Raw genomic sequence first — 21,602 nt, 5'->3', positions numbered from 1 at the left:
TTGCCCCCTCCCCGCTATGTGACAGCAGCCCTGCCAAGAGGGGCTCCTTCTGGGTTGGCTGAACACGAGGAGCCCCCTGGGCCGGTGACAGCCTCAGCTGACAGTTCAGTGGGGCCCTCTGCCCTGTAGAGCCCACAGTTGTGAGGATGGGAAGTACAAATTCTCCCTGGGCCCCTGGGAGTGATTGTCAGCCAGGGGGCAGGGGGGCACTCCTGTTTTCCCTTGAGTCCCTGGACCTATATATTTTCCTGCTGGGGGCCCAGCACTCCAGAGGGGCCCTTCCAAGTCTTGCCACCGAACGAGCATGTCTCCCGGCATTTAGACGGGCTGCCATTTGATTAAGCCTACAGCAGTCAGCATTCTCTGGGCTCCTTTCTGCAAGGCAGACTGAGGAGTTAAGACAGGGACCCCCCTTGCATCCTTCAAGGCTGTCATGATGGCATTAGTCTCTCCTCAGCCTCCATATGACATCACTTTTGACCGGCTCTCTTGGCTGGTGGGGGCAGTTCCAGAAGTTTCCACTTGGCTCTTATCCCACAGACCAAGGGTCCAATGTGGTGTTAGCACCACGATCCCAATTCTGCGCTTGCAATGGGAAATGCCATGCCCCCTACCCATGATCTGGCCCATTCCCTGGGGTCCTTGCCAGAGTGTTGAACCCCATGTCCTAAGAAAGTGCCACCAAGTGAATGCATTTTTGCTTATGCTGTCTTTGTTCTGACCCCTTTGGTCAAGAACACTCAAAACCTAGCTAGCTGGGCTTCTGCTGTGATGCACTATTGGGTGTGGTCGGTCCTCCTTTGTGAGGCTGCTGTCCCCGCCCTGGCTCCTGCTGGGCTTTATCTTCCCTCCTCAGACAGGCAGCCAGGAGCAGAGGTGGGGCAGCTCCTGGGGAATGTGCCTGGGGCCTCCCAGCGTCTCCTCATATAGAATGGTGTTCACTCTTAAACGGGGGACAGGCAGGCCACCTGTGTGCTCTGAGGGACACATCCATTTACCCTCACCTCAGCTGTAGAGTTCCAGATTTCCCCAGCCAGAGCCCTGACCTCAGCACAACAAAGCTGGCTCAGCTGGGCATCTCTGGAGCTCCGTGAGGCTTCTTCTCCAGTCCCGGGTCTGTTCTTCTGCCAGGTCCACTCCACTGTGGGAGGAAGTGGGAGCTCTCCGTAACCCCCCGCAAGATGTTCCTCTGGCTCTCACACTGAGCCTCTAACTGTCGGGGGCCCATGGTTTCTCATTATCCCTCTACAAGGGCCCACAGAAATAACCACCAGTCAACTCCATGGCTTCTCTGACACGGTTTTCTGCGTATCTCAAAGGCCTGAACCACTGTAGCTGATCCCCTCTGCCAGGACGCCCTCCCAGGCCTCCACTGGGACTGTTACCACTGGGCTGCATCCCACCTTCCCCTCGGAGTGGGTCCTAGCTGGCAGACCCAAATTCCTACTTCCTAAGACCGTTCCTGGCATCATTTGTGTTGGCTCAAGACTTCCCAGAAGAGACAACAAGATAAGATTTGATGTCACGGAGCCACCAAGGATAACCGGCAGGGGACCGGAGAAGGCCTGGACAGGCATCAGACACAGTCGGGCCCCAAGAAAGGGGAGGGAAAGAAGGAGGAGCGTGTGGGGAGAATCTCAAACCGCAGCCCGGCTGTGAGAGCTCCATTCAGGCCCGTGGGGAACCCTCCAGCCTGAGTCAGAGAGGTCCTGCCCCTGAGGAACAGGCCCACACCAGAGCCCGGCTGCACTCCTCAGTGGCGAGAACAGCAGGGCAAGTATGGTCACGGCCATTGCCATGGTGACTGCTGGGTTGTCCCCAGACAGTGCCCCCCAGAGCAGAGCTGAGCAGTGGATTTCCATGGTCAGTACCGCTTCAGACAAAATGGAGTATGGGAACTCCTAGGCATCCATGAGCTCATGGTGGGGCCGGTAGTTGAGTTTCCCAGGGGCCATCTCAGGGCGCAACTGCTACCCATTGCCCGAACTTGGGCTGGGAGATAGGTGCCTTCTGGGATGGGAGGAGGACCAGAGGCAGAGCAAAGCCAGTGCCCAGGCCTGATCCTGGCCTGCAAGGCTCCTTGACCTGTCGCTAAGGCATCCCCCACCCCAAGCAGGGGTCAGGTCACTGCTCTGCCTTTGAAAACAGTTCTATTAAGACCGAAGGCAAAGCATCCAGGGCACCCCTCCCTGCCAGAACCCAAGAATAAACTGGAGACCTCCCCTCCACCCAGCTGGGTGAGACGGTCCCGAACCATCTTTTGCTGTCACCCCTGGTCTCTCTGGCCTCAGCGGGGTTCAGAGCCAAGCCACTCCGTACAGACGGCACTCAGTTGGGAAGGGCCCACATAGAGAAGTTTTCTGGACGCTGATGGCCTCTCAGCTGTAGCCTCAGTGCAAACATCCCCGGCGTCCCAGCCACTGGAAACACCATCCCAAGGCATCCTCATGATGGGAAGGACAAGAGGCAGGGTCCATTCATCCTGCTGCGCCACCAGACAGAGTGGACATACGGACACGATAGTGTCTGCCTGCCACATAGACACGCTCACTGTCTATCCCCCACCTCTGCAGGACGGTCTTCACGCCATCCCAGAGTGGCAGAGCCCCCCGCCCCCATCTGTGGGAGGCTCCGCTTATACAGGCCAAGCTCCTCCTGCTCCAGGGACTCTCAGGGGCGAGGCAGGTCTGCGCTGCCTCTGGCAGCTTCTCCTCTCAGCAGCTGCTACTCACACACTGCCCGGCTTTCCTTGAGCCCACCGTCCCATCCCTCCACCACCCACCCTCCTAGGTGCTCCAAATCAGGGCTTGGGAGCCAGACCTCCTGTCTCTCCAGCCCCCTTTCCCTTCCTTTTGGCTCCAGTCTCCTCTGCCCTCAACCTCCCCCCTCACCTCCAGGCCGGCTCTGGAAGCACTGGGGGCTGCAGATGTGAAGGCGTTAGGGTGTGAGTTTCACTTCTGGGAAATCAGGAGCTAATTGCTCTAATCTTAGCCCTGCCATGTGTCCCTGACTGGTCACCAATGGGCACGAGATGGGCGTTGCTGAAAGGAACTATAATCAGGACACTCAGCCTCCCTGCTCTGCAGGGAGTCCAGCCAAGGGGAAGTGGGCACCAGCCTAGGTCATAGGGGTCTGCCTCCCATGGTGCAGAGCCCTCCTCCTTGCCCCCAGGATCCTGCCCTCCTGGCCAGGGAGAGCCTCCACCCCTGCTCTGTTGACAGGACCACCTGTCCGTCTGTTTGAACATTCATGGAGCTGAGGAGGAGGAGCTGGTGAGGAAGGCTCTAGAGCTAAGAGCTGGCAGGGCCTCGGAGGTCATGGAGCTACCCTTCTGCCTCGCTAAGTGGGAAACTGAGGCCAGGTGAGGGAGAGGGGCTTGGCCCAGCCACAGCATGAGTCATCACTAGAGCAGCAGCCCCTGCCCTCAGATGACTCTTGTTCTGATAATTCCCAAATCCAGGTAAGAATCAGCCACTGAAGAGCTCGGGATAGAAGCTGGAGCCCTAGATTCCCATGATAGTGCAAATCCACGTATGTTTGCTCCCCCCTCCCCCATTTTACAATTGAAAAGCTAGGCTCAGTTGGGTCAACGAATCTCACCAGCCACAGCAAGAAGCTCAGCTCAAGGTCAAAGCCAGGTCTTCTGACCCTAAGTTGCATTTTATGCCACCGCTGCTCTGCCAGCATCTTCCCTGGCACCCCGGGCACATCACCTCCCCTCTGCGGGCCTCAGTCTCTGCCCTCTGCAAAATGAGAATGTGGGCAGAAATAATCTCTTGGAGCCAACCACAGTGGGGCCAGGAGCAGGACCCACCCTGCCTCTCGGGGGGCCCTCTCCAAAGCCCCCTCCCCCAGTGATCCACAGGGACACAGCTTAGTGGTGCATATAAATGATTTGTGACCAATTTTGTTAACACCTTCACCAAAGCCCTGTGTTCTCTGTTGCCACTGACAGACTGCTTTTCTGCTTCTCGCTCTCCCTCCCTCCATACCTCATAATTCTCCATGGCTCCCTTTTCTCCCTCACTCCCACACCTCCCCATCTCATCCCAACACTTGGCTCTGAGGCGCTCTGTCCCTGTTTTGCCCCCTTCTGCCATCTCTCCCTCTGCCTCATTTCTAGGGCTCTCACTTAAAGGACACAGACATCCACTATGCACAGCTGGAGACCTCCGCCCTGGAGCTCGGGTCAGAGTCACAGACCACCGTGTCGGGGCCCAGAGAGGCTGTGGAATATGCCACCATCCAGCTGAGCCCACCCTAGCACAGGACCCCTAGCCACCCAGCCCCACCTCCGGACTACAGGTACACTCTGCCCACCACCCTCCCGCCCTGTTGGCCTCTCCTCACCTCCCCAGCAGGACAAATGCATGGAGGGCTGGAGGGTGCAGGGGAGGTGGGTGAGGCATGTGGAGAAGAAGGTACCTACCCCCAGGTGCCCCGGGGGTGCTGGAACACAGTCTCACTTCCGCCACCAATTTACTGTTACCTCGAGCTTATCATTTCCCCTCTGGGAGACTCAGTTTCCCCACCTGTGAAACAAGGAGGTTAGAACCAACATTTAGGGATCCTTCCTCCTCCAGTGGTCCCCATTTATCCTTCTGTGGCTCCCATGGGCACACACCTCTCCCAGCAGCTGCCTCACTGCCAGCATCATGGTTGACCTCTTAGCCTCACCAGGCATGTGGGTGCTCCACTTTATTTTCTAATCACGGGGCCTCATGGTCAAGGCTACAAGCTCCCATCTCCTCTTGACCTCCCTTGGCTCAGTTGAGCAGCTTGGTTCAACCAACCTTGAGTGAGCAGCTGTTCTGTGCCAGGCACCGTGCTAAGGGCTCCAGTTTCAGAGAGGAACAAGGCTCCCGGGGGAGCCCCTGGGCAGGAAGGGGAACTGCTGGGCTCTGCAGGGGCGGGTGAGCAGGGCTCTCTCTGCAGCCTGGGTCCTGGAGTGGCATGGAGGCCATGGAGCAGAGAATCAGGGACACAGTATGGTCATCGGGGATTCGGCAAACATATGAGCCTCCCTGAGGGGTTAAAGGAAGCTGAAGGCCCCTCAAACTAAGACACTAGAATTACAGGGCTGGAGACTCTAATCCGAGGGCGCACTGCTCCGGCGGCAGATAAGCAAGCCTGAGCTCAAGGCCCTGTGCTTGAGCAGGACGGCGGAGGACGGAGAAAGGGACAGGGTGGAGATGGTCAGGACCGGCCAGGAGAAACACAGTGGTGCTGAGCACGAGAAAAGTCCCAGGAGGCCTGTGAGGGTTGGCATTTCGGGGAGGACCCAGGAGGCACTCTCTGGTGACCCCTGTAGAACATTTCCTCCACTGGGTCCCGGGGCCCAGAGGGGCCAGGACTCTGCTCCCCAACCATCCCATGGGTGTTCTCCACCCCGCTGCCTCTCAGCAGCACCCCGTCTACCCCCAGCCACCTTTACAGCCAGAATTTCACCCAGCCCCACAGCCCACATCAGGTATGGAGGAGTGAAGACCCAGAGGGATACAGGGTCCTTAAGGCCCCTGTTTGGCTGTCCCTGGAAAACCTGGCATTGTTCCCCTCTCTGAGGACGGGCTGGACAGAAGAGTTACAGCGGAGCCTTCTTGGGAGGTCTGGGCCCCAGGGAGGCACAGCGGGAGGAGGGTGTGACGCTTACAGTGAGACCGGCTTGGGCGGGGAGGGGACAGGAAAAAAGGGCATTAATCCCATAGATCCTAATTTGGAAGCCCTCCCAGCCTCTCTGAAGTACAGGGAATTGGGGCGGGTATAATCCTGGGCACTCCTAGCAGCAACCCAGGCCAGGGAAGGGTTCTGCTGCTGCCGCCCTTATCAGCTTTCATTTGGCAACCCCCCCCCCCCACCCCCGCCAAACATTCCCACTGCCAGCAGAGCTAAGGGGTGCCATTGGATCCCAGGGAGGCCCTGTGTTTGGGTCTGAAAGGCGCTGGGCTGGGTTCCGGGTACCTAGGCAGTGTGGATGGGAGTGCAGAGCAAAAGCCCAGGGCAGGGCGGGGCCTTGAGCTGCTAGATTGGGAGGAGGAGGCGGCTGGGTGGGTTGGCCTCTCCCAGCTCCCAGGCCCTGGCCCCTTCCCACCATGTGTTCTTACTTCCCTGCTTACGGCAGCCCTGAAGGAGGAACTACGATGTCAGACAGGAACAGGTGCACAGCCACGAGGGCAGACTCTTCCCGTCATGGCAAACCAGGGCCATGAACCCCAGAAGTCCAGGGGTGAGCACCTCACCTCCCTCTCACCCCATCCCTTGGGCCATTTGATGCCTTCAATGAGACCTTGGCCAGAAACATGTTGGAGCCTCTGGATCACTTGACCAATGATCAGCCAGCGGCCCAACTAGCCAGACAGAGGTGCCTCTGCTGGGAGAGGGGATGGTAGGTGAGGGACCGGTGGGCTTCACTGTGTAGGCTCACCCCAGAGCCCAGATTCCAGGGCAGAACTGCCCACGCCCCACTCCCAGGCTACTCTCTCCCGTGCCTCCCCCCACCCCGTGCCCCGAGGCCAAACTCAGCCTTTTTCTGTTTCCCTGCCCCTGGCCTGGCCAGTTCCTGTCTGCCCACAGCATTTCTGGTTTCTGTTTCCCCAGTCTCTCTTCCCCACCAGCCTTTCCCTCTCCCTTCCACCAGCTGCTGGCTTCCCGGTTCTCATTCACACATCTGTTCTCTCTCCGGGCTCCGCACTTCCCCCCTACCCTCCCTTCTCTCTCCCACCCTGGCTTCTCCTGGCCTTTCATCTCCCCCTTCCTGGAGCTCACCCCACTGAAGCTGCCGGTTCCAGAGGCCGGGACTTCAAAAGGAGATCAAAGCTGGGTTGCCCCATCAAAGCCTGGGCTCTACCAGGAACAGCCACCCCCCACCCCCCGCCACCCTTAGACTATAACTCTCCCTGACAGGCCAGAGTCCCACATCCCAGCACCCCAGGAAGCACGTTCTCGGCCAGAGCCCCAGGTTGGAAAGGCTGCTGTGTTGGTTGGAAAGTTCCCAGTGCTTGGGATTCAAAAATCTAGCCGGAAACCTAATACAGCCAGCCCCGTCCTGGCTGTGTGACCTTGGGTAGGTCACTGAACCTCTCTGACACATAGCCACTTTATGTCTGAGTGGACTATTGTTCACCTTATGGGATTGACAGGCGGATTAAGGGAGGGGATGCAGGTCAAGTACCCGGTACTATGCCTGTCTTACGCCTGCTGCTGCCCTGAAAGGCAGGGATCCAAACATCTCAGTTTGGGGCCCCGAAGGACCGGCTCCATCTGAACCCGCTCTCGGCCCGGGGCCTTCACCAGGCTGTGGCGATCACTTGGAAGCCCACACCCCCTCCCAGCCACTCGGCCCTGCGGCCAGCCTGGGCCCTCCCGGCCCGGCAGCCCCTTCTCCCCAACCCAGCCTCTGGCCCGGGTCCTCACTCTCAGCCTCAGCTCGGCCCCACAACCCTCAAGGGGATGATGGCGTCTGGATGGGGTGAAAGGTGGGGCTGGGAGGCCGAAGCTGCATTTAGGAAACTTTTCTTGGCTCTGAACATCAGGGAACTTCAAGGAGGACGTGACTTGAGCAAGTCCCTAAGCCTCCTGAAGCTTGTTTTCTCATTTGTAAAATAAGGGGTTAGCTGCTTCAAATCCCCCTTTGGCTGAAGGCTGTGCATACATTATAATTTTAAAGAACCAAGAAGGCAGAGCTGGAGGCTTTCTGAGCCCCTCAGGACCAGGAGGCTAGAAGCTGATCTGTAGTCTACATGGCTTCCCGCAGCCGGCAGACGGGGCCACTCGCTGCCTCTCCCAGAGCCTCCCAATCACACCAGCAAGTGACAGAGGCTCAAGGATGTGATGGGGGCATATGGAAAGGGGCATATGGGAGCTGAGAGCTGAGGCACACAGGCCGGCCTGGGTGCTACCAGCCCACCCCACAGCCTGGGACCCTGGCACCTCCTCACCCCCAGCCCAGCACTGGCCCCAACCTGCAAAACTGCCCCCTTTCCCCCGAATCCCCTCCCGGACCCCCCTGTCCCCAGGCTCCCCATGGCAGCATCCCACCCTCCAGATCGCCTGCCCCCACACACCAAGAAAAGCAAGCTGCTCCCTCCCAGCTTCCTGGCTCAGTAAGCCCCCCACCCCCCAAAACACACACACACACCAGGGTCCCCTAGGTGCTGAGGGCCCACACCAGAGCTGCCCAGTTGCCCATGATAACAAATGAGCTCCACATCTGTGCCCTTCAGGGCATGAGCCCCATACTGTTACTCAATACAATGTTGCCTCATCTTCATTTTAACTTACACAGCGGCACAAGGCAAGGCGCCGCCATACTGAACTGCACAAAGTGGCCACCAAAACGTCAGGCCTCTGGCCCTCTCCTCAGCAGACACGCTCAGCAGTGGGCACTGTCCAAAGCAGGCTTGTGGGATGGTGGGAGGCTGGGCAAGAGAAGTTCCTGCCCCCTGAGCTCCACACGCTAGGGCAGCCTCGAGCAGCCACTGTCCAGTGGTGTGACCAGGCCCAGGGCAGGGCGGGCGAGCGGAGGGTGGGGCACCGCCCTGAGCAGCAAGTTGCCGCTTCATGCCACAAACCCCTTCGTGGTGGTCTGCGGACTGGGAGCCCCCAAGACTGATCCCCACTCCCAGGCCTTCTGATGAGTTTTCCCTTCCCTTCCCAGGGACGGCCTTTGCTCCAGGGAACCCCTCGGCGCCTCAGGTGTTCCTCCTCCTCTCTAGACCTGGGAGAGCAGGAGACCCAGGCTCACACCTGGAAGGGGCTTGGGAGAGTCTTATGTTCGACACCATGGGACGCCACGAGCAGCCCAGGCCTACCAGACCAGACAGGCCAGGCTGGCCAGGGGCAGAGAGGGCAGGGAAGCCTTCCCCAGAGCCGGTCAGGCTCTACTGCCCATTAGGCAGATGCACTCTGGCCTCCCCTGTCACAGCTGCCCTGGTCTTTGGTGGACCCTAAGAAACGGGGTTGGTGGGGTGGGGCTCCCCCTGCTGGACAGACCTGGAAATGACCTCAGCCTCCCCCAGCGTGAACTCCACTAGGGCAGTTGCTGTAGATGCCGTCTCAGGGACCTGGAGACCCTGAGATGTCCCAGCCAGGCTCAGGGATGTAGGCTAACCCACCTCCTAACCCACCTCCCAGAAGATGGTTACGGGGGCGGGGGAGGAGATGCAGTAGGCATCTTTCTCACCAGTCCCCTTCTTCCACCCTCCCTCTGCCTCTCCGCTCTTTCCCTGGAACTCTGGGATGAGACCTGCCAGGCCCGTAACACTCCAGAGCCACCCTCACATCTGGGAAGACCACTTCCTGTTGCTGCTTGCCCCCCTGCCCCCGTTCCATCACCCCTGGGGCCACTTCCTCCAGCCTCTTCACTGGCCTCCCTGAGCTCCGTACCTGCCTCTAATGGCCATCCACATAGAAGACTCTGGCCCCTCTCACATACTCACCCTGGCCCCCAGCTGCTACTTGAGGCCAGCCCAGGACAGAAGCCTCATCCTGCATCCCAGTCCCCTCCGCCCAGACCCACAGAGCCCTGAGATTCCACTTCCCTCCGGCCCCACACTTGAAGGGACAGGGGTGAATTTGTGAGTGAAGGATTACAGTCCACGCCCTCACCCCCCTCCACGGACAAGTGTGTGCAGGTGTGCATGCCTCCTACCACACACTCTCCATCCTCTCACAGAAGCTTCCGGACAGAGCTGCAGCCCTGATTCCCCCTCGGCCTCTCAAACAGAGCAGCATCCAGGCCTCTAGGGCTGAGACCACTGCCCTTCATCTCCTGCCCCAAGAGGCAGTTCCCCCAGCTTTCCAGAACTGCTCGAATCGCCTCCATACTCAAATAGCAAGCTCCTGCTTCCTACTCCTCACCGTCTCAGGCATATGGTCAGATCCCCTAAATGAGCCAAGCAATTCAGACCAGATCGAAGCTTCTGCTGACCACTCAGAGCCTGGGTCACCTCTATTTCATTAGCTCCCCTTGCCCACTGTCATAAACAAAGAAGTCTAAGAGGCCTGGGGGCTCCTCAACCACGAGATCTTCAGGCAGGAAGCTCACAATGCCTCTAGGCCAGTCCAATGCCCATCAGGTCCTGCCTGGACTGGGGGAGAGCCAGCCCAGGAAGCCACAGAGAGAGCCTTCCACCTTCTAGACTCCTGGCCTAGCACAGGCTCCATCTCTAGAGCATGCTCCTGCGCCATTGATGGAGAGGGCCCTAGGGACATTTGTGTAGGACCAAGGTTGCCATCTCTGCCTACAGGCTACCAAACCCTGGAAGGGCAAGGGGGATGGGGGAGCAGTGTGGTCTGACTGCCACAGTCCCCAGAGCCCTGGACCAGAAGGCAGCCATCTCCAAGCCCCGAGTCGGCCTTCTCCTTACTCCTAGGCCAATGAGGGCCAGGGGACACCAGATCAGACTGGCTCATGGGAACAGTGATGGGAAGGGGGCAGGAATGGGTCAGCCCCGGCAGCTTAGGAAAGCCTCCATCTTCTAGATAGGATAAACTCCTCTCCTACAATGCCCCATCTCTTCTAGGCCTCCCTGGGCTGAAAAGGCTTCAGGGGACCTTCGTCTTCCCCACCAACACTTCCTCTCCCACCCAAGATCCATTATGGGGATCCACTGAAGATGAAGCCAACCCTCACAGAGGCTCAGGGAGCTCTGGAGGGGAAAGGCCCAGCAGAGTGCCAGGGCAGCGGAAGGGAGTGTATAGATGAAGAGGCCTAAGAAGGATCTGGGCCCATATAACCTTTCTGGCCTTGGACGAGAAAAGCAGTTCATGCCATCACCCATATTTCTCGCCAGTGTCCCATCCCCAAGACTTGCCCCCACCAACCAGAGCACAGTCCTCACCCCCAAACCAGAACTGTACACCCAGCTATGAGAGGTGTGCAGAAGGGCCACAAACAGACTAGGTGCCCCCGCACAAACAGACTTGTATAGAGAAGGTCTTAAACCTGCAAACATACAGACCCAGCCTAGGCCTGTAACCTGGGTTCTGTCTTTTATTATAAGACAGGGTGGATCGCTGTATCATTAATCACTCTATCCTGATTTCAACGAGACATTTGTCCAAAAGTGAATGGGACAGAGAAGCAATGGGCTGTGTGGTGCCACTAGGAGGGCTGCAAAGGTCTGGACTGTGGTGCCCTGAGCTTTGCAGTGTTGTTTTAGAGAATTCTGTCGTTGGCCTAGTTCCAACTTCTTCATCGATTCTTTGAATGAAGAAATTGTGCTCATCAAAAGAGACAGAGTTGAAAGGAATTTGGAGGGATTCTGTAGTTAAACTGGTAATCCAAAAGGTCTGTAAAAGATGTAAGGTGAAATCAGAACCCCAAATTTAAATTTAACAGAGATAAATATAAAGTCCTTTATTTAGGTTCAAAACTCAGTCACATGCATTTGGGATTAGAAATTCCTCCTTTAGTTGTAGGTCATGTAAACCATTTCATCGACAGCCTATTTAAAATGAGGTTAACAGCTTTGGGGATTTGCTTAAGTTGGTAGATGGTTAACTCAGCTTACATCAATGATGTGACCACATCAATGTCCTGTTTGTTTGTTTGTTTGCTTGCTTGCTTGCAGGTATGTTTATTTGTTTTGTTTTGTTTTTATATATTTCTCCCCCATTAGCCTCAGTCTATGCACCTTGCCTTCAAGTCAGTTCTCCTTGTGGTCACAGCATGGCTGCCACAGTTCCAACCATCACATCTAGGTTCAGATTTCTAAGAGAAAAAGAGGCCAGCTCTTCTTCTGTCTTTTTAAAAGGGAGGGAATCTTTCCCAGAAGCCCCAGGCTTCTCCTCCACTTCCAGAGCCAGAATTATGTCACATGGCCATATTTAGGCCACATGTAGGCCATTGCCTAAATCATTCATTGGGAGGGGAAATGGGCTCCCTATGACTCCATAGGCCAGTTATGATTCTCCCTTTGGCACATGGAAGGGGGTGGGTACTTGCTTAAAATTAGGTTTTGAGTTAGGAAGGAGGAAAGGGGGTGACAAAAGAGAGATAATTAGTTTCCTCTTCCTCTGCTGCCCAGTTTCCTCTTCACATCTGGGCAGCAAAGACTCTCTCAGGAGACTGGCCTGAAAACACAGGCAAGGCCAGTGCAGGGGCTTCTGGGCCAATCCCAGCCTCCTTCTGCCCAAGTGTGGGCTCTCAGCCCAGCCTGGGACGGAATTAACACCCACTGTTGCAACAGACGACTACGGAGCCACTATTGTGCCTAAAACAAAAGGATCCAAAGAGAACTGTCCATTTGATTCCTGATTCAAAGCGCTTACAGTATAATTGGAGGAAGGAGACAGGAATACATGATGGAACCAAAAAATAGTAATTCCATTTTCATAAACCACACATGAAAATCAGCCAGCTTTCTCATGCCGAAATAGGAAAATAGTCATTTAAGATTGGCGCTCAGCAGCACAAGAGCGGGGACACAAGGAAGAAAAGCAGTGTTATTACCGTAACTACATTTAGTTAATAGTTATAGCTGGCAGTAACAACAGCAAAAATGGCTATTTCCGGAGAGAGGAAGACCATCCCTTGCTTGGGGAGAGTCACCAGGGAGACTGGGCAGCAAGGGAAGATACAAGGAGATGACTTTCCCCCAGCAGATTGGTGAGCGCCTCACTTCTGAGATCTTTCTATCCTCGCTACATGTAAATTAGGACCTTATATAATGGGGGGGGGGGTGTTTGTTTGTTTGTTTAAGAATAGTAACTCCTGAATTTCTAAGACTGCCCTCTGTGTTGGGCCCAGTGGGAGCTTTAGATACATTATCTAGTTTGATTCTGAATGAGCCACGTGCTCTCTTGAAGCCCTCTCTGGAGTCACTCTTTCCTTTAATATTCAAACATGGCTCCACTCTGCTGGCTCTCCAAGATTCCTGAGAATTGCCAGGAATTACCTGGCATTTTCTTAATCCCCCCCACTCCCTCACCCCCCCCACACACACACACTCTGATTTCCTCTTCTTTCTCAATTTTGCTCTGAGTTCCAGAGTCCCTGTCTTTTTGTCTACATGCTGACTTGCAGAAGTGGGGATTCTGAAACCAGACCTGGGGTGGGGGGCAGGGAGAATCCAGGAAGGCTGCCTGGAAGAGGGTGGGGGAGATTCTGCCTTTTCCTTCATCCCCCTCCCCCCAACCCCAAATATTACTAATCAGAAGGCAGAACCTATAAGAGAATTTTACTGAAAGTTGGGAGTACCTGGAGAAGAGCTAGATGTTTTCTGAGGCTAGCAAATCGCTTGAAATTTAAAAACTGACCTCCTGTCCCTGCAAGTCTCTCCTCTGCCCTCCACACCTCCTGAGTTGTCTCTTCAGCCTCTACCCTCCAGTCCAGCTATTGGGCCCTCTCACACCTGCCCCACACCAGTTTGGCTCTCTCTGCTCACATTTCCTCTGGGGGCGAGGGCTGCCTGGAGAGCTTTATCTGTCACCTTCAAAAGGGTCCTTTTCCAAAACAAGGATCCCTGTCTCCCTGCCAGCCATTAGCGCCTTTCTCTAGAATGCAAAAGCAGCTAGAGACACACGCTTGATTCACGACAATCTGTGACACAGTGACCACCGTTTACACAGGAAGGAACTGAGGCTTAGTGTGTGCACACTAAGAGAAGTCACAGAGCTCCAGTGCATTTGAAACAGTTCTGCTGGCCCCAGACCCACCCCCTTTTAACCATGACCTCATCTGCAAAGAGGCAAGGCTGAGGGAACCTTGGAGGTCAGAGAACGTGCCAGACGGAAAGCAGAGGCACCCGTGGAGCCCAGACCAGCTGAGCCCACCAGCAGGCCAGAGCAGGGCCGGAGGCAGGGAGCCTGGAAGGAGGCTGGAACAGAGGCAGACCCCCCCCCACACCTTAGCCTGGGGGCCCCAGGGAAGGTGATCAGGGGTAGATCAGGAGGCTAAGGAGGAGGGAAAAAATAGACTAGTGGGTCAAATCCAACAGGAGGACTGACCTTGGAGGGTTGGGAGAGAGGTGGCAGGAATCGCCCAGATTTCTGATAGGCAACTAGGTCTCTCTTCACTGAGGCAGTGACCATGGTGGGAGGGGGGGGGGCGTGTTTACAGTGTGTCCCAGTTGGCACACGGGGAGATGAAGGTGCCTAGGAGACACCCAAGCTGAGACGTCCTTAGGCGTATGTATGTCAGGATATGGCGTTGCTGCTGCTGAGGCAAGCCCGCACTGGAGAGGCGGTCATGGGCCTATGGATGGTAATTAAAGTCAAGGGGAGGATGAGCTCATGCAGGGCAGCCTGTGGAGGGAGGGGAGGGGGGCCTCAGATACAGCCCACAAGCGCTCCTGGGGAAGGAAGGAGCCCAGGAGAGCAACCAGACCATGGCGGGGGCCAGGGGGAGATGGAGAGCAGCCATTCGGGTCAGCGGGCAGGAAGGAGGGACAGGGAATCCAACAGGAAGGCTTCCGTGTTCTCAAAAGCCTGAGTCAGAGGCTTAACACCTGGAAGCCGATTTTTATTGGCTTGAAAAGTAAATGAGAAGTAGGAACATAGGACAGCAAGAGATGAGTGGGGGAGGGGAAGATTAGATGTGGTCTGAAGGGTCGGGAGGGCCAAGGAGAGAGGGTTTGGTTGGAGGAAGGGACAGGGTCGAACAAGCACAGGGGATCATGGGAAGGAGCCAGCACCGATGGGCAGGAGCACTGCGGAAGGCAGAAGGGAAGGCTCAGGTGGAGACAGACCAGAGACCTCTGTGGCTCAGGGACAGAGGCTTCCCCCAGCCTCTCCTAAAGACAGCCTCTGTCGGAAACATCTGAACCTAGAGAAATCCATTAGGAAAGCTGGGCCTGGGCACCAGCCGTGGTCCCAGAAGGGTCACAGAAGGAGCAGAGATGGCTCCTGATGGACCGTGCCGGCCCCATAGCAGGGCCGAGAGCCAGAGGATGGGGAAGCAGTGCTTGGGAAATGCTGTGGCAGCTCGGGTCCTTCTGGGCCACCCAGAACCCCCCATAGCAAAGCTTCCCTGCCTGCCTCCTTGCATGGGCCTCCTGGAGCTGCCCCTGCTGGCCTGCATGGACCTGGGCCTCTGGGTCCCTCTGCTCTCTGGGACTAACCTCTGCCCTCTGGGACTAACCTGTCTCCCACCCGGTGTGGAGCATCCTGGCTCCCAGCTCCTTGATGCATAGCAGAGAATGTCCAAGAGCCCTGGTGCCCAAAGAGCTCAAGCTCTTCCTTGAGCCTGTCCTCCCCACAGCCTCCTACAAGATGGCCTAGACCCAACTCCTCTGGCCTCCCTTGCATGTCCCCAGCTTGCTCAGCTCCACCAGCAAACCCGTTTCTATGCCATGATTACAGCAGCATTCATGACCCATGCCACTTCCTCATTTTTCCATGGAGCGCACCACGCGGACCACCCACCCCACACCCAGCCCCTTGCCAACAGATCTGTCCCTGCCCCTGTGCAGTCTGCAACCTCCTCCAGAACTAGGCCTGCCAACTTGGCTTCTTTTCTCTCATTTATTCTAATGACAACCCTATGAAATAGGCATCACCATCTCCCTTTTATAAAAGAAAAAACCAAGGCACAACATGGTTAACGGCCCCCCAGCTTGTCAATGGCTGAACCTTGCCCTCCCCACTTCAGAGTCTCCACCGCCTGCGAGTAGAGCCCACCCTCTGCTTCTCTTAGTGCAGGGTCTCCGAGTTCCTGTCTTGAGAGCCACCCTTCCCCTCCTTCTGTTTCCTCCCTCCTTCCTTCTCTCCCAACCCCCAACCAGCCTTTGGAGGGAAGGGCATGTAGAGTCCAGAGCCCCAGGTCTGAGGCTGGCTCCCTGACCAGCCGGGTAGCCTGCAGCAGGCTGTCCGAGTGGCTGCTCAGACCCCAAGTCCCCTCCTCCAACGAACTGAGGGTGCCCGTCTGGGCTCTGTCCTCTCCAGAAGGCACCGGAAGGAGCAAAAAGGTCGGTGATACAAAAGGGCTTTCGAAGGCTCTCACGGGCAAGGGGTGACTCTGATCAGAATCTTCTCCACGCAAAGTCCTGGCATCAGCAAATGACATGCTCACATGGGCCACAGCCACTGAGTTCCCTGGCCCCAGCTTTCCCCCGGCAAGCCCTTCGCTAGCCGGGTCATAAAAGGGTTTTCCTCTTCCCAGCGAATGTCAGGTGTCCTCTGACAGGGAGAAAAGGGAGCGGGAGGTTTTCCTTGCACTTCTGAAATCCCAGCCAAGAAAAGATGACAAGACTCATGTTTAATGAGCATTTATTACACACGGGACACTCGGCTGAGCACTGTGCGCATGGGACCTCATTTATTCCTCACAGAGGTTTCAGACTAAAATGCCACCATTCTTACTTTACAGAGAAGAGTATTTTTTTTAAGATTTTATTTATTTATTAGACAGAGAGAGAAATCACAAGCAGGCAGAGAGGGAGGGGGGGAAGCAGGCTCCCTGCTGAGCAGAGAGCCCGATGCGGGACTCGATTCCAGGACTCTGAGATCATGACCTGAGCCGAAGGCAGCGGCTTAACCCACTGAGCCACCCAGGCACCCCAGAGAAGAGAATTAATTCATCCGAAGTAACACAACTTTGAGGTCATGGATTCAGGACTTGGACCTGGCCCTGTGTGATTCCAAACTCATGGTTCTCACATGAAGAAAAACTCAAACCTGCCTAAAGTCCTCCTGAAAGCCATGCCCCCAACCACGGCCTTGGCCCTGGGACTCCCAGTAGTTGCTGCTTTCCCTCCCTGGCTGCCTCTGCGCTAGGGCACCTGCTCTTCGAGGACACGGACCCTATTAAATTGCGACTTGTGTCCCCAACCATCAGCCCAGTGCCTGGGCCATGGAAGGCATCGGCAAACATTAGCTGAATGACCAACCGGTCAAAGGATAATTTTTGTCTTAAGGATAAAATCATGACTCTCATATACAAATATAAACTCAACCTGTTTCCAAAATCTTATTTTACTCCCTAGTTAATGGGGGAATCAGTGAGGTGTTGAGATTGGTTCAAAGAAAAACTCAAAAGAACCTCAAATATAAATGTCCTCGTCTGCTCGGGCTGTCACACCAAAATACCTCGGGCGGGGTGGCCTAAACAACAGAATTTACTGCTCATGGTTCTGGAGGCTGGAGTCCAAAGCCAGGGAGGGTAAGCACGGTAGGTGTCTGAGGAGAGCTCTCCCTCTGTCTCTCTGGCTCACGGATGACTGCATTCTGGCTCTGCCCTCCGAGGCCTTGGCTTGGGGTGTGCAAGGGGGTGAGGGCAGTGGCTCTCTAGTTTGGCATTTTACAAGGACTAATTTTACTAATCCTACCCAATCAGAGCCCCACCCTATGACCTCAGTTCACCTCCCCTACCCGCCTCCTGGCAGTTTCCAGCTCCTAATTCAGCCACGCTAGGGGTGAGGGCATCAACACAGGAATTTGAAGGGAGAGGGATTCAAGCATTCCGTTGCTAATGGTAGGCAACGCTTGCATTCCAGGGAACCCAGGGGGCATTTTTAAAGACAACAAGCATTTGCATTACAATTTCCAGAGCTGTAAAGCACCTCGAAGACAATGAAAGGTTGAAAGAAAATGAAACAAAACAAGAATGTGGGGGCCTTTTGCAATGTTTCCCCCATAGAGTGATCAATGAAAACTGGTGTCAGGGCCCAGAGGCAGGAAACGCCCACTCCCCAGCCGTCCCTAATGCCATCTCCCTCGGACTGCGCTTTTCCATGCTTCCCTCTGTCTCCACCGCCGGGGGATGGTCCTGCCGTTGGGACCCTGGGTCTTCCGACTCCCACCCACAGTGATACTAAGGGCCAGAATTCGCATTTACAGCTTCCTTTGGAATGGAGTATCTCCTCTGTCTAGACTGGAGAAGCAGGTTGCTTTAACATGTCCTAAAAGGAGGCGGTTCTTGAATGCTGAGCGACTGGCTGACAGCCAGGGTACAGGTGGACAGGGGAGAAGAGAGCCCCGCAGTGCTTGGGGCAGCCGCTCCCAACTGGCACTGGCCCACGGAAGAAGTGCTTAGCTTAGGAGTGAGGGCGCACTCTACAGTCCTGCTAAAAAGGGGCATCTCCAGGCTGCTTGGACCCCAAGGGCTCCTTACCGAGTGGGTGCTATTGGAAAGTTTCAACCCTTGCCACAAACTGCACCTGAAAGAGGACAGAGAAGGCAAGAGGAAGCACAGGAGTGTGGAGGAGGTTCCCACAGGAAAAATCCATGGAAAGGGAACCTGGGATGTCTCAATGCAAGGTAGAGCCCAGCTAGCTCACTGGGAAATTCAATCCTGACTTCAGATCCTCTGGAAACCCAACCTTTACTCTTGGGAAACGATTTCTGGTGTCTTTCTCTGCCTTCCTTGTATGAAGGCCAAGTTCTACCTGCAAAACGGAGTTTGTGGTGCAGATCCACAGTGTTTATCTCTGGAAAAACAGTCCATGCAGACTGGCCAAGATCTACATCAACAAGGGACTGCTCCCATCTCTAGCCTGAACTAGCAATAACCTTGAACCATCTGGCTCAGTCTGCAGAGGCTGCTGGAACAGAGTACCATAACGGCGTGGCTTACGAACAACAGAAATTTATTTCTCACCCTTCTGGAGGCTGGAGCAGCATGGTCAGACAGAAAAAAGAACAAGAGACATCTCTAGGGCCATTTATAAGGGCACCAATCCCATCATGAGGGCTCCGTCCCCATGACCTCATCACCTCCCAAAGGCCCCACCTCCAAAGGCCATCACACTGTGGGGATGGGGCTAAGATTTCAACAGATACTAGGTCCAGATACTGGGACACAGATACTGGGCCCATTGCAACTGGCCGGCTCCCACCCATCCCACCCAGGTGCCAGCCATCTTTCTAGACATGTTAGCTTGGTCATTTTCCTGCCTAAAACTTTCTGACCTCCAGTCCCCTGCAGGGTAAGGCCCATGATGCGCAAGGCGTGCCACACCAGCACTGCTCACAGCCCCAGGCTCCTCTCTTCTCTCCCTGACCCCCACTTTGTGTCCAACACCACTAACTCTCGGTAGTTCTCTGTCCACATTGGGCCATTTCTTCATGCCTCTACTCATGCTGTTTTCACACCTGGAGAGTCGGTCTCACATCCTTTCCCTTACCAACTTACTAACTCATCCCTGAGGAGATTCCTTTCAGAATCCTCTGTCCCCCTCCCCCAACACCTTCCTTCCCCCCCACACAAGCTCTCTGCTCAGCACGGCCTTCTCCCCATTATGCATCACTGCTGTTCATAGGGCTGCACCCCGTTCTACTCAATAATGGGCTCCCCGAGAGCACGAATGGTCTCCCGTACAAGGTTGAATAGTGTTTCCCTCCAAATTCATGCACACCTGTACCTATGAAATGACCTTATTTGGAAATAAGTTCTTTGCAGATGTAATAAGTGAAGTTGGAATCATACTGAAACAGGATGGGCCCCAAATCCAATATGACTGGCGTTCTTTTAAGAAAAAGGAAATTTGGAAGCCGAGACCTACAGGAGAGAAGGCTGTGTGGAGAGACAGACAGACTGGGGAGATGACTTTACAAGCCAACAAACCAGGGATTGCTGGTCACCACCAAAAGCTAGGAGAGGAACATGTCACAGTCTTCTCCTGAACCTGAGAGGAAGCATGGCTCTGCTGTCACCCTGGTTAGGGGCCTTTGGCCTTCAGAACTGTGAGGGAATAAATTTCTATTGTTTTAAGCTAAGGAGCTTGTGATACTTTGTTACTATAGCTCTAGGAAGCTAAGAGACATTTTGGTATGAGGGAGTGGTGTGCTGCTTGAACCAATACCTAAAAATGTGCCAGTGGCTCTGGAATTGGGGAATGGGTAGAGGCTGGAAGAATGTGGAGGCTTAAGGTAAGAAAAAAGAATTAGACTGGCCGGAGAAAGTCGCTGGTAGAAATATGGACATTAAAGGTACTTCTGGTGAGATCTCAGAAAGAAAGAAGGAACACGTTACTGGACACTGGAAGAAAGACAACCCTTATTATAAAGAAATCTTTGTCAAATTGCATTCTACCATTGGATGGAGAAGTAGAACTTGGAGAGTTAGTGGAGAGATTTCCAAACAAAGTGTGGAGCCACAGCCTGGTTTCTCCTTGCCATTTATAGGAAAATGTAAGAGGAAAGACATAAATGGAACAATGAATTGTTCCCAGCATCTGATGTGGAAAATTCTCCGCCTATCTAAACAGTATGCTCTGGAGACAGGGTCAAGGGTATGACCGGAGGACTTTGGCTAAAGATTTTAGGCATGTGACCTAGGGATTCAAGCGACCACCTCAGCAGAAGTCCAGGAATAGAGGTGTGATTAGAAAGGATCTGTGGAGACCCCGCATGGCTAGTGCTAGGGATCCTTTTCAATTAGCAATAATCAGCAATAATCGTGCCTCGGATAAACCTCATTGGCTACAATACTGCCACTGCGCAAAGCTGAAGCTGGTAGGGATCCTTTTGACATACATTGGAGACCCACAAGATTTTAAAGGATTTTATATCACTAGAAATGCTAGAAGTCTAGACCAGAAGGAATAAGGATGGGACAAAATGAAGGAAGAATGGCCTGGAAGGAAGAGTCACAGAGGCCTAGGCCAGAAGAGGAGAGCCAGCCCTGAGGGCCCACAGCAAGGATCAAGACACAGAAAATTATTCTTGGGCCTTGAAACCTAATGAAACTTTCCTTGTTAGACGGCAAACTTGCTTTAAACCAGTAACCCCACGCCCCTTAGACCTTCCATTTTTTTCCCCTTCAGAATGGGAATGTCCATCCTATGCCTGGCCCACCATTGGACTTAGATAACTTGTGTTCTCGTCTCCACAGATGGCAGGAAAGTCCGCCCCAGGAAGTCTCATCCTCAGAGCCCCATCCATGCCCAGTGTAAATGACTTGTGTGATAAGCTCTGGAACTTGATAAGATTTAGATGAGATTTTAGAGCTAATGCTATAATAGTTAAGACTTTTGGGGATGTTGAGATCAGGTGAATGTATTTTGCATAGGAGACAGATACAAATCTGGGGAGACCACAGGGTACAATGTATTGGATTGAATATTGTACTCTTCCTCCAAAATTCGCATCTACCCAGAACCTGTGAATGTGAACTTTATTTGGAAATAAAGTCTTTGCAGTTGTAACTGTGTCAAGATGAGCTTACACGGGGTTGGGTAGTCCTTAAATCCAATATGTGTGGTGTCCTTTGAAGAAGAAGGAAATCTGGAAAGAGAGACACACAGGACAGAATGCCATGTGAAGACAGAGCAGATTGGAATGATGACTCTGCAAACCAAGGAATACCAGTGACTTCCAGAAGCCACCAGAAGCTAGGAGAGTGTCATGGAACCAATTGCCTAGAAACTCTGAGAGAGCATGACCCTGCTGCCATCTTGATTTTGGACTTCTGGCTTCCAGAATTGTGACAGAATGAATTTCTGTTGTGTTAGGCTGCCCAGCTTGCAGTGCTCTGTTACCGAAGCCCTAGGAAATGAACAGCTCTCTTGTCAGAGCCCTGGCCCTCGCTATTATTGCCAAAGCCCCAGGGTCCAGGGGTCCCCTCGAGGCTGGGACCTGTACACAGACTGACCCTCAGCCGCAGAACATGCCTGCCATCCCCATCTTTTTAGCTCTCAGGGAGGAACCTTAAGTAGAGAATGAAT

General features: G+C 54.6%; 1 protein-coding gene and 1 long non-coding RNA gene across 3 annotated transcripts in view; one reads left to right on the top strand and one right to left on the bottom strand.

Moving 5' to 3' along the window:
- LOC309840968 overlaps window positions 1-21,602 on the bottom strand; it is a 215,419-nt gene that overhangs the window by 14,660 nt on the left and 179,157 nt on the right. The gene's annotated exons all lie outside the window — the stretch shown is intronic.
- The window catches only part of LOC309841229 (uncharacterized protein), a gene marked incomplete at its 5' end in the record, with an annotated part of 32,300 nt that overhangs the window by 6,221 nt on the left and 4,477 nt on the right, over window positions 1-21,602 (top strand). Inside the window, one exon of the mRNA XM_082684157.1 lies at window positions 4,124-4,305. Coding sequence (XP_082540283.1) covers window positions 4,124-4,264 — 141 coding nt within the window. The 3' untranslated portion in view covers window positions 4,265-4,305. The remainder of the gene's footprint in view (window positions 1-4,123; window positions 4,306-21,602) is intronic.

This window comes from Mustela nivalis (genome assembly GCF_964662115.1).
Source record: "Mustela nivalis genome assembly, chromosome: 9".
NCBI lineage: Eukaryota > Metazoa > Chordata > Mammalia > Carnivora > Mustelidae > Mustela > Mustela nivalis.
This window is presented reverse-complemented; position numbering and strand designations above follow the sequence as displayed.